At 38.4% G+C, this 12,079-nt stretch overlaps 1 protein-coding gene across 1 annotated transcript in view; it reads left to right on the top strand.

Moving 5' to 3' along the window:
• The window catches only part of LOC5511289 (nuclear pore membrane glycoprotein 210), a 29,780-nt gene extending 18,534 nt beyond the window's left edge, over positions 1-11,246 (top strand). The window contains exons 24-40 of the mRNA XM_032380486.2: positions 651-757; positions 1,135-1,239; positions 1,764-1,862; positions 2,328-2,456; positions 2,733-2,860; positions 3,203-3,413; positions 3,837-4,016; positions 4,380-4,460; positions 4,847-4,975; positions 5,495-5,650; positions 6,129-6,214; positions 6,589-6,784; positions 7,255-7,427; positions 7,508-7,592; positions 7,869-7,998; positions 8,453-9,138; positions 9,728-11,246. Of these exons, the coding sequence (XP_032236377.2) occupies positions 651-757; positions 1,135-1,239; positions 1,764-1,862; positions 2,328-2,456; positions 2,733-2,860; positions 3,203-3,413; positions 3,837-4,016; positions 4,380-4,460; positions 4,847-4,975; positions 5,495-5,650; positions 6,129-6,214; positions 6,589-6,784; positions 7,255-7,427; positions 7,508-7,592; positions 7,869-7,998; positions 8,453-9,138; positions 9,728-10,396 (3,350 nt within the window). The 3' untranslated portion in view covers positions 10,397-11,246. The remainder of the gene's footprint in view (positions 1-650; positions 758-1,134; positions 1,240-1,763; positions 1,863-2,327; positions 2,457-2,732; positions 2,861-3,202; positions 3,414-3,836; positions 4,017-4,379; positions 4,461-4,846; positions 4,976-5,494; positions 5,651-6,128; positions 6,215-6,588; positions 6,785-7,254; positions 7,428-7,507; positions 7,593-7,868; positions 7,999-8,452; positions 9,139-9,727) is intronic.
• The last annotated feature ends 833 nt before the right edge of the window (positions 11,247-12,079 follow it).

Here is a 12,079-nt window from a genome sequence, read left to right on the forward strand (position 1 = left end):
AGGTTGGTACTAAGAAATCCCAGCCTGTGGGCTTGCTGCCTAGTTTTGTCCAAATAGACCAAGGGCTGAGATTTCTGAGTACAGACTGAACAAGAAAGGTTAATAAGTTATTTATATTTTATTTATAATGGCTTTGTTCAAACTATGTGATCAGGAAACATTTTGCTGCTGAAGCGAAAGAAGTAACCCTTTCTGGACTTACAAGCCATGATTGCTCACCTCCAAAGCCGGAAATAATGAGATGATTTGTAAAATGACCATCAAAAACTTGCTTTTTACGCCAGATTTTACTGACATTAAGACATAATTTTTATTAAATTGCCTTTATGAAAAATCGTCTTCAAACTCCATGTTTTGATGATTTCCTGCCATTGTAACGTGCACGAAAATGTTAAGTTTACTTAAATTTCAAGGACGCAAATAATCTTTTTATACAATGGAAAAAAGCAAATTTTTGTTGTTGTTTTTCTCGAGTGAGTCTTCGGGCCGGAACTTTATTTGTAACCTGGACCACTCAATAGCCAATCAGCATGCCCCATTTCACTGAAAGTAGATGCTCCAATATAATAAAGAAAATTAAGTACTATTTAAATAATGTTGGTAATTTGAAGAGGCAGAAAATAATCCAGAGTTTGCTTGATTCTACCCAGCATACCAAACAATCCACCTAAGCGACAAGATAGGGGCTGTCACCATTAAGGCTTCTGTTGATGGCTATGACTGTGACATTCTCCGCAAGTGTCATACTCAAGTAGAGGTAGGCCCCCTTCTATAAGCAGACTTTGAACCTGTTTTTGTGAGTGTATTTTGAGCACACACAAATTGTCTGAAATTAGGACAAAAAATTGTCTTGGTATGAAGCAACAATGTGTGTTAATAAATGCCTGATATAATAGCCTGGTTTTTAAAATATTTTTCAATAACTTGACTGTTATTTTTGTAACCCAAGTTATTGTTGTCGTTTTTATTTTTGTTATTGGTCAACCTAAAAATATTTGAAGCTAACAATTGAACTTTGAGCTTTTTGTATACTACACTCAACAATGTACTAGAACAAACATAGTACTTCAACCTTTTCGTTCAAGGCAGGCCTGTAGATGTGTCCAGTAATCGTAGATTATCTCTGAATCTCAGTCTCCAGATAAAATTATCCTTTCTGGTCGCCTGAAGCTGCTTCTGGTTCCTGAAAGGACGATCGACCCCCCGTCTGCATCTATTCTCAACCATCCAGACAACAAGGTAAAACAGCACATAATGTACTCACACTACAATATGAGTATAAAAAAGCTCTATTACTAGTCCTAGCCATCAACTCTGGACCACCCAGACTACAAGGTAAAAAAATATGAGTATAAAAAAAACTCCATTAGTCCTAGCCATCTATCCTCAAGCATATGGACTTTATTTACTAGACTTAAATATTTTTTGCCATCATTTTACATTGGTAGCATACATGCATGATTTTCTTTATGATTCATCAAGGCATACTTGCATAATGACAAGAAGTGTTTGCTGATAAAAAACAAAGAAATACTAAGAAAATTGTTGTTGTGAGTGAGAATTGAACCCACGCCTCCTTTTTTTATTGCCTTGTTAATGGCTACATAAAGTGTTTGCTGATAATAAACAAATAGAAATAATATGAGAATTGTTAGTGAGAGTGAAAATTGAACCCACGCCTCCTCCAATTTTAATTTCCTTACTTGTTAACGGCTACACTACAACAAACATCCCATTCATCAATGTGTCCATGTTTAATCCAGGTGTTGTTGCGAATCAATGGTGGATCAGGCCACTTCTCCATCAAAGGCAGCGAGAGCTCAGTTGCAAGGTTAACCTACAGTGGCAATAGAGAGATCTTGGCAAGTACAAGCATATTTTTTTTCTATAATAACAGGAAAATTCCCCAAATAAATTTAAGATGGAGAAGTCCTCTTAGTACTAAGTGATCAACAACAAATAAAATATAGATTTCAAATTTGTTTGATGGACCTTGTAAAATTTTAAAAAAATTATCAAAAAAATCCAAGAAAACTTCGGAAGTGAGTGGGTGGGTCAAGGTGAAACTCGAAAAATGAAAATTGGAAATCTAAAAATAATTACTGGTCCACATTTTCTCATCACGCTGTCAATAATTGCAGCGCCATCTGTCGAGTTGCTATGAAATTTGCTAGTAACACTAAGAACGACAACATATCCCTTATGTAATGGTCATCGCCATCATATCAATCAATAGCTGTTTGTAATTCTAAATGGTTTAAAAGAGCCTGGGGCCAGAAACTTGAGGCTGTAAGTCGATCTACAATGTATGTGTTTTTGCATTTTAGGTTAGCCCACTAAATGAGGGTTTGCTGACAACCATGGTCTATGATCTCTGCCTGGATTCTCCCCACCCTGCCTCTGTCAGCATTCAAGTGTCTGATATTTACAAAGTTGAAGTCAAAGTGGTGAATAAGGTAAGGAGAATTTACCTTTCGAGTGGCACACCGTAATGGCTGCAATTGATGTTCCCCTAATAATGAGTCCTTCATATGGAAATATCACTTATGCGAGTTCTACCTTGTATATTTGAGAGTAAAATGGTGGCCTGTATTTTAGACTCAAAACACTAAAAGGAAATGTTCTACAAGATGTTCCATACTTTGTTGACATATTGAATGTCAGGTTGCCTTGACTCAGACCAAGTACAATGTTATACAGTGTTTTCCATCCTTTGTTGGCATGTTTGTCAGATCGAGCTTGGGTCCACTGCGCCACTCAAGATCCAACTGCTGGATATGTTTGATGTGCCATTACTGCTAGGTAGCTTTGGCTTTATACAGCTAACCCCACAAGTCAATCCTAACATCTTAAACCTGAGGTAACTATTGCAAGGTTTTATAGGAAAAGTGTTCTTCCTATGTTTTACTTTAAATTTGTCAGAGTCATGTTTGCTATAGTAATTTAGCATCACTTCATCTAAGTTACATGGCATTTGTTGAAAAAAGTTGAACAAAAAGAAAGAAACTAAAACTCCCAAATTCTGCTTATTTTTGTGTCAAAGATAACTGTTTTCTGTACACTTCTATTGCCTTCTATTATGCATGCATCCTTATTATAGGATTGCTCTTAACTGATAGCTATTTGCTATGCTACTTTGGACTGCCCTGTTAAAATTGTTAATAAATGAATATATAAAAATTACATGCTCTATCCCCACCAGGCAGGACAACAGTCAGAATGATGATAGTCCTAATAAGGAGGTGTCCTATTTCATCATGCATGGTATTGTCCTCGGCACCGCAAGCCTTACATTCACTGCCACATCCATCACTGGTCGCACGGCAACCAGCGAGGCCAAGGATGTACAGGTGTTTCCGCCACTTCGTCTGGACCCCAGGGTTGTCACCCTTTTGCCTGGTGCGACTTTTCAGGTACCACACATTTCAAGAAGCTAAATAATGTAAAAGCTCTATTGAGCTTAAATTAAGCCCCCCCCCCCCCCCCTCTCCAATAAGTTTTGAAATAAGCCCCCTATCCTTTAAGCCCTCTCTAAATTAAGCCACCTAACCCTCACCCTCCAATACTCTGCTAATACCTGCCTAAAGCTAAAATTTTTAAATAAGCCCCATCTCCCCCCTCTCCTGAGAAGCATAACAAAGGAAAATATATAAGCCCCCAGAGGCTTATTAGAGCTTACAGTATATGGTAACTCAACATAAATGCATAATAACAACAACCTAGGAATAATGAGTTGAACTCACAGTCATTACAGTTTACTGAAGTCTTCGAAATCCTAGTGTTGATAGTATCACCAGTGCTTTCTGTGTGTTTTAAGGGCAGTTCTCTGTGTACAGGTCCGTGCTACAGGAGGGCCGACGCCACAGTCTACCACGTCATTCAATATCGGCAACCAGACTGTGGCCACAGTTAGTAGTGTTGGGCTCGTTAAGGCAGAGAACCTGGGGGTTACCAACTTGACGGGGATGGTGCTGGCTTCTGACGCAGAACAAGGACACACTATCACTTACTCCAAGGTATACTGTTGCTGCTTAAACCTGTATTTAGAGAGAGTTCATTAGAACTTTGAACCGCCCACAATATAAACATGTACCAAGGTAATTTCCATGATTTTACATAGTTTAAGGATATAGCCTTGAAAACATTTTGAAATTAGATTAATACTCACATTTCATGAAATTTAAGGAATGCCCATAGAGAACTGACATTAGTCTTTTCTGAACAATTAAAAATCATTACAATTTTAATTTATATTTCAATGGAAACATTACACATGATTACTGATATGTTTTACTGTTTATGAATACCCAAGCAAACTTTCCTGTTACAGATGTTCATTGGGATGTGCAGGAAATCTTTTTTTTAATTTTATCTTTTAGGATGTTGTGATGGTACATGTTGTTCAGCTTGGTGGAGTTCGCATCTCGTCAGCAACAACTAATCTTGTTACAGGTACACAGGTAAGCCTGTGTTCGGCATTTTGTCTTTTAAATCAATAACATCCAAGGTACTGTATTGCATGGCTGCCATAGCAGTGCAGTAAATAGGGTGAGTGGGGTGAATCAGTGGCTGGACAAAAATTAATAACCTAATTTAAGAACCTACTTTGTGAGAATTGTCAGAAAGTACTGTACCCCCAAAATATAAAAACCTTGGCAGACTTGAATAAATCTAGGTTTTAACAGGTAGTTTTTTTTAATTGTAGTAGTCTGAAAAAGACCCTTGAAGCTGTAAAACCAAAATTGTCTTTGGGATCAGTACTGCATAATATTTGTCCACATACCTTTCTGTTCATAAGTTTTTACTGTACAATTTTGTTCTTACTATTCTCATTTCCATGCAACAGGTCAGCCTTTTTGCCACAGGCTGGATGGATGAGTCCCCCTTTGCATTTGCAAATGCTGTTCCTGGACTTGTATTTAACTGGAAATCAAACAATCCAGATGTCTGTCATCTCAAGTCTACATATCACCTGGTGAGTGGTCTCTGCCACAACTCTTCTGCAAGTTAAAACATTTTAGAGTAATGCCTTGCAAGCAATGTTTCATTCATGCAAACTGAAACCCTACTCTCTACTACAATATCAACTGTATAAAATGGGCATACACCCAAATCCACAGTCATGCATTAAAAAAATCAATAGCCATAAGGGGATTACCACTCCGAGAATGAAAGCGCCCCATTAAAGCAGCATTGTCACCAGAATCCGAGATATTTAACAGGCCATCCACTCTAAATTATCAATCACATCCTCAAAGAAACTTCCAATAGACACACTGCTTTCAATATTTTAAAATATTTTTCACATTTTTCGTTTAAAATCATCGGATATTTGTACGTAATCGACCGGAAGTAAACTGGTGACAATGCGGCTTTCAGTGGGTCCTAAACAACTAATTAGATTTTTAGAAACCCCAATAGATATAGTATGGAATATTTGTTGTTCCTCCATTTTCTGATTAACTCTTTTTTAACTCTTTTATTGACCCTTTAGAGTGGCATATCCATTGAGAATGAGCGGGATTTCCATGTCGAGTTGCACTGCACCAACCCTGGGCAGACCACCGTGCACCTTAGACTTGAGGTCAAAGACCCCTTGGCTGGACAAGTGAAGACTACTGCTGTATTGAACGATGATGTCACCTTCCAGGTATGTGTCCTGACTGGTTATGTAGCCTGGTCAAGTATGGTGTCTTTTAATATGTTGTTGATCACCCTAATTAAAAGTAGTAGCCTAATAATCTAATTTTCTAGACTGGAAATTTATCCAAATTAAATGTTTCATTTTTTTTAAATGTCCCTTGGAAACCTCTCTGTGATATAATTGGTACCCCTCATTGTTGGAAATGATTCAACACAAGGTTTAAATGGTATGGCTGCACCTCTTTAAAAGCAGAGTAGTTTAATAGCCTTTTCAAGTGTAAGGAGTTTGCAGGAGCAACAGTTGATGCTCAAGATGTCAGCAAAACTGCTTTGATTGCTCAGTAAAACAATCATTTCAACCTAGTGTTGATTTTTTCCCCTGACCCCACCACGCCTATGTAAACCACCAAGTTATGTAGTTCTCTAGTCCTACAATCACAATCACTTGTTGGGTGTAAAGATAAATAATCCTTTCTTGACTGCAGGTGTTTCAGCGGCTTGAGCTGGTATTCCCAGCCAATGGTTACTTGCTCCTGCCACACAATGTGAACACATGGATTAAAACAGTCAGGTAATCCTAACCATCCTTTTCCATTCATATACTTCAAAGTGTCAACTTTGATGCTAAGTGACAAAATGTCAAATTTTGAATGGAAGAAGGTATATTCTTCTTGTGCTGTCTTCCATTGCACACGGTGTACATGCAAAAATAAAATAAAAGTAATTCATAAACTTGAAAAATTGCTAAAATTAGCAGATGTGCGATGTGAAATTAAATGATGAGTCAACTTGATAAGACACCTCAGTCAATGCAATTAATGACTCTCTCTATCAAGCCAGATATCATTGATAAAAGACAATATAAAGAGTCAACTAAATCTATAAACATCCCTAAAGTTCTAAAAGGTTCTATGGATCTCACATCCTTATGCTACCATTCTTCAGAGATGGGTCAGCGCGCATCACCTATGAGCTCATCACAGGCTGTCCCCAGAGGCTCCATCTAGCTGCTGCCCCCTCCATCCTAGCTCTGGATAAAAGTGGTCGCATCTCGACCAGTACTGTGTCTGGTACAGCGGTAGTACTTGTCACAGTGCATGAGGAGTTTGGCATCAATCAGACTGCTGTGGTGCATGTCGAGGTATACCTGTACATGAAAACAATTCCTTATTCTTGGACTTGGAATTTATGGAAGTTGTCACAGTTTCAGAATGATGGGCAATTGAAAAGATTCCAAATTTGATTTTAATATGATCATTAACATCAGCAGCAGGAACTTCACTTCATGATTATCATCAACATCATTATTGTCATAATCCTTGTCTTAATCATCACCAGATTATCCCATTCACTCACACCACTGACATGACAATTACTGCTATTGTCACAATTGCAGATTGTTGCCGTTTCATTTTTTTTCTAAACTCAGCTGTATGGGCTTTTTAGACAATGTTTTTCCTTTGAACATTTTCTTGGGATATTGTGATTGCTTCAACAGACATCAAACTATTGAACCCTTATTACATGAGTTTCCATTAGTTTCAAAAGAAAAAAACATCCCAGCATTAAGAGTCATGTTTACTTTTGATGATGCTGTAAATTTATCCTCAGGTTAAAGCAGTCTCATCCCTGTCCATTACTAGCCAATCAGCTGTGCGTGCAACATCTGAAAAGCTCCACTCGTTCCCACTTGGAATGAATGCGCTATTTGTTGTTGTGCTGCACGATAACATCGGGCGGAAGTTCCATTCCACAGGGATCCCACTCAAGCATCGCCTCAACAGGTAAATTAAGGGCCTAAAATTTCTCTGCGAAAGACTTATACAAAGGGGAATGTAATCCTGACGCATGCTCCTTTTTTCAGGTTCGATGCTGTACACATTTTGCCAGGTCCTGAAAATGGGACATTTTATGCTCGAGCAATGAACACCGGAGAAGCAATATTCACTGTATGTTCAAATAACTGGGTAACAGCACAATGAGTGGGGCTTAAAAATATCTTCTGGGCTTTTATTATTAATGGTTTCAAGAGATTTATACCATGGACTCACATAATCCTGGAATTTTTTTATACAAGTGGAGCAATTTCCAGTGGGCATGCTTGGATAGCAAGCAGTCTTTACAGGCACTATCAACTATTTTTTCTGTGCTTAAGAAGTAGTTAACTACAGAAGGCAGGATCAAAAAGAAAGATGGTTCACTGTGTTACGTTATGCTCTGTGTAGGTTTGGGATTCTAGCTCACCAAGTGTCACTGATTACATTCGCATCCGTGTGGATCATGGCCTGACTCCAATCACGGCAACTCTGCTGCTTGGTATGGCACAACAGTTCCAAGCCACAGTCTGGGCAGAAGGTACATGCAATAGCAATACTTAAGTGAGATGACAAATCTTTGAGAATTATGTTGCATTCACACTTGGTGACTATTTCACAGTCTGGGCAGAAAGTACATGCACATAAGTGAGAAAACAAATCTTTGACAATAATGCTGCATTCACACTTGGTGACTTAATTTCACAGTCTGGGCAGAAAGTACATGCACATAAGTGAGTTGACAAATCTTTGACAATAATGCTGCATTCACACTTGGTGCTGGGGCACAGTGGCCAAAGAAGAGTGCAAGTTTTTTTACACATTGGCTTGAAAATACAAAATTTTGATCATGAAACTCATTCATCCAGGGTATTTCTTCCATGCATAGAAATTTCTATTCGGGTATGAATCTCCCAATCAGGGATGCCATCTCACATGTAGCAAAGTACTGTATTTTATTACAAAATAAGCCAATGATTTTCTTGTCTCATCAGGCCAAGTTGGAAAGTGGTCCTCATCTCAACCTGACATTGTCACCATCGACGCCAAGTCGGGTGTGGCATTAGCCCTGTCTTCAGGCTCCACCACCCTACTCTACCGCATCCCGAATGTCTTCTCAGCACAGACTGAGGTCAAAGTAGACAGCATCTCACACATCCGAGTCAACTATGATAACAAAAAGATTTTGACAAATGTGCCGCAGAAGGGTGACCAGGGGTACATCATACCCGTCTTGCTAGGAAACCATCATCATTTATCTGACAGAGCAGCACACAAGGGGCTACCAGAAGGGGTAGTCCTATACGAAAGCCTAGGACCACTTGTTCAACGCTCCATGACTTGCAGCCTCCGCTTCAGTCACGACCAGGGGTCTGTCGGCGCCAGTGAGCTATTTGACGCGAAACCTGCCCTCTATAATGGATCTCCTGTGTGTTACATCGTCCCACGTCATGTTACTGCCTCTGTAGCAGCCGCTGCCTCTCTCTTGGACTCCCAGCTAAGCCTTGTTGTGAAGATCTGTGATAAGGCTCATGATAGTGTGGTCTCATCGGATGCTGTGACGCTGCCTTTTGTGCCCGCATTCAGGCTGAGCACCCTTTCATTGGTACTTGGTGGGGAGGGTAATGTGAAGAAGACAGTCACAGTGCATGGAGTGAGAGCTCAGCTGAATGCTTTATTGGTGAGGCTTTTTTTACACTTACCAACTTGTATTCATGTCGATTGACAAGTAAAACATACTAATCCCATTTAAACAATTATGATCCTTTAGCAAAGGGTTGCTCTAATAATATATGTACAATTAATATTAGAAAAACTATTTACAAATGTGGCTTAAGAAAGTTATTAAAAAAAACGGTGCAAAATATTTAAAAGTAGGTCTGGGGAGAAACAATCAAAATAGTCCAGCTACAGCGAGAGCGAAATCTTCCGGCACCTCAGGTTACCTAAATGGAAACCTTGACCCTAATAATAATAATAATAATAATAATAATAATAATAATAATAATAATAATAATAATAATAATAATAATAATAATAATAATAATAATAATAATAATAATAATAATAATAATAATAATAATAATAATAATAATAATAATAATAATAATAATAATAATAATAATAATAATAATAATAATAATAATAATAATAATAATAATAATTAAATGGTGGGCATGACGCTGGATGGAGTCACACATAGTTGTAGTGAGAAATGTTGTATGAAATTAGCTAAACAGTTATTTTCCTTGTTCTTTTCTATCCCACAGTTTGATGTGCATGTAAAAGGAATCCTCAAAATAACCCGTATCCCGTCAGACGACGAGCAGCAGGCAGTGTACTCCATCAGCTTGGATGGCTTACAGGACATGTTTGCAGATGTGCCAGTTGACTTTACCAGCACGCTCACAGGACAAAAAGCCACAGTGCTCATATCCTACAAGAGATCCTCTGCCATGCCTGTACCCATGATCACATGCCCAAACCCAGCCGATCCACGTTGTCCAGACACAGACAAGTTTGTCGGGTGGAAACGACTCTTCTTTGCGCTACTTGGAGAGACAAGCGCCTGGTTTATTGGTCTATCTGTCATTATTGGCCTAATAATCCTGCTATTCATACTCTGCTTTGGAGATCGCTCAAGGCGCCAACCGCCTCCTGCACCCTATGGGTCGCCATACATTCCCAGCCCGTACCCAGGTAGCCCTTATGATACTACATATGGGGCGTCGTATGGAGGAGGTACCCCATACGGCACAGGCAGCCCTGCAGTGGATGGGTCAGGTAACCCACGCAGACATATGATGAAGACTGAGGTGCGGCATAGAGTAACCAAGACAGCGTCCGAATCTGATGATATCCGTGGGTCTCCAGGGTCAACTTCTCTTGGAGACTTCTCACCTGGCTATAATAGAGGATTATACAGTGTTACACAATAACATGGCGCCTATAAATGGTTCTGCAGTAATACCATTATGAACCCTGCTGTCTACAATACAAGAGATAATTCTGAAAATAAATCCTCACAAAGAATTCCTCAAGAATCTGATATGGTATTTATATTCAGAAAGAAAAACATTCTGATGCAAGATATAGAATTTTCATATATTGCTGCTATACTAATAATTTTCCATAATAAGCACCCACAAAACATTGTAACATGCAAGTGTACATACTTTCTCTGGTTAACACATAGATAGCAACATAAGTGATAAACATAGAAAATGGGGACCTCTCTCTCCCTACAAAAATAAGTAAATATATGTTGCTGGTTAACAAGAAGAACAGCCATTTTCAACTGTACCGTTCACAGTGCGAAGTAAATCCCAGTATAATGTAAGTGTGTGGAATCTCGACTCTTGCAAACTATTAGATAGGTTAGAACTTGTTTTATTATACACAGATACTGGTAGATGTGACTCATGGAAAGTGTAGAGTCATAGAGTTTGTATGAGTAAAACAAATATTTCACCAGATTGATGACACACTCACTTTTGCTCATAAAAACTCTCTTGGTTACCCACACTGGTAAACATTTTGTTTACTAAACTCTGTGTAACACTAAGAATCTTTCCCTGTGTTTGCTAAGATTTCCATCTAGTTTGAGTGATATTTTATCATGTAAATGGTAATTATGTAAAGGGTATTGGTTAAATTATTTTCATGCTGTAAAATAGTCATTTATAGAATAATGTCTATCAAGCCTAGTGTATGCATAATAAACTACCTCAAACAATAAAATGGCTACTTCAGAATAAATGTCTTTATTAAAAATACTTTGCCATAAAACTCTGTTTACTTCTTAAACATAAAATTCTATATAGTGGTTTTCAAAATCCCGTGAAACAAATTGCAATTGTTAAAGTGTAATAGTCAAGCCAGAACAAAGACATTTACAGTGTATTAGTACTAAGTAAACTGAATAGTATTTCACAGGTTTTTGAAAACCACTCTATCAGGTCTAAAGTCTCATTTAGCTACAAATATAATAGTATTTCAAAACAAAATAAAACTGGTGCTGAAAGGAAAGCCCTATGATAACAGTGCAAACAGGAATTTGCTACATTGATGGGTCCTGCATTGTTGGGCTTCTTCAATGTTGTGTGTTATTGCTTAGTTGTGTATACATTAACAATGCTAGCAATGTGCATGTTACGGCGACTAAGCGAAGCGTTCTCATCGTATGTGGGGAAGCCACACCTGTCAACCCCCGAAAATCTCAAGGCTTGAGAATTTTTGGGGGGAGGGGTGGGGGTATATTCATTTTTGGGGGGAGGGGTGGGTTTAACCTTGCAGGCGTTTGCCGTATAGAAAGCTCTCACAAACAAATCCAGTTATAGATCTCACGAGGGTGTTAGATAAATTGCGCTAGGCAAGGGAATTATTGTTCAAATATTTCAATAGAAAATAGGCAAAATGACGATTTTCTATAGAATAATTCTTCGGAAGCGATAAAAAATGGCTAAAAAAAAGGGAGATTTGGTGCTCAACGCAGGAGAAGGGGTTCAAAATCTTGAGGCTCCCACCTAATGCGGGAGAGTTGACGAGTAAGTACGCAGCTGGTTTGTCTCCTATTATCTATGTTCTACAAAGGAGTTTTTTTGTCTCTATTCTTCTCGTTC

This window comes from Nematostella vectensis, chromosome 3 (assembly GCF_932526225.1).
Source record: "Nematostella vectensis chromosome 3, jaNemVect1.1, whole genome shotgun sequence".
Taxonomy (NCBI): Eukaryota; Metazoa; Cnidaria; class Anthozoa; order Actiniaria; family Edwardsiidae; genus Nematostella; species Nematostella vectensis.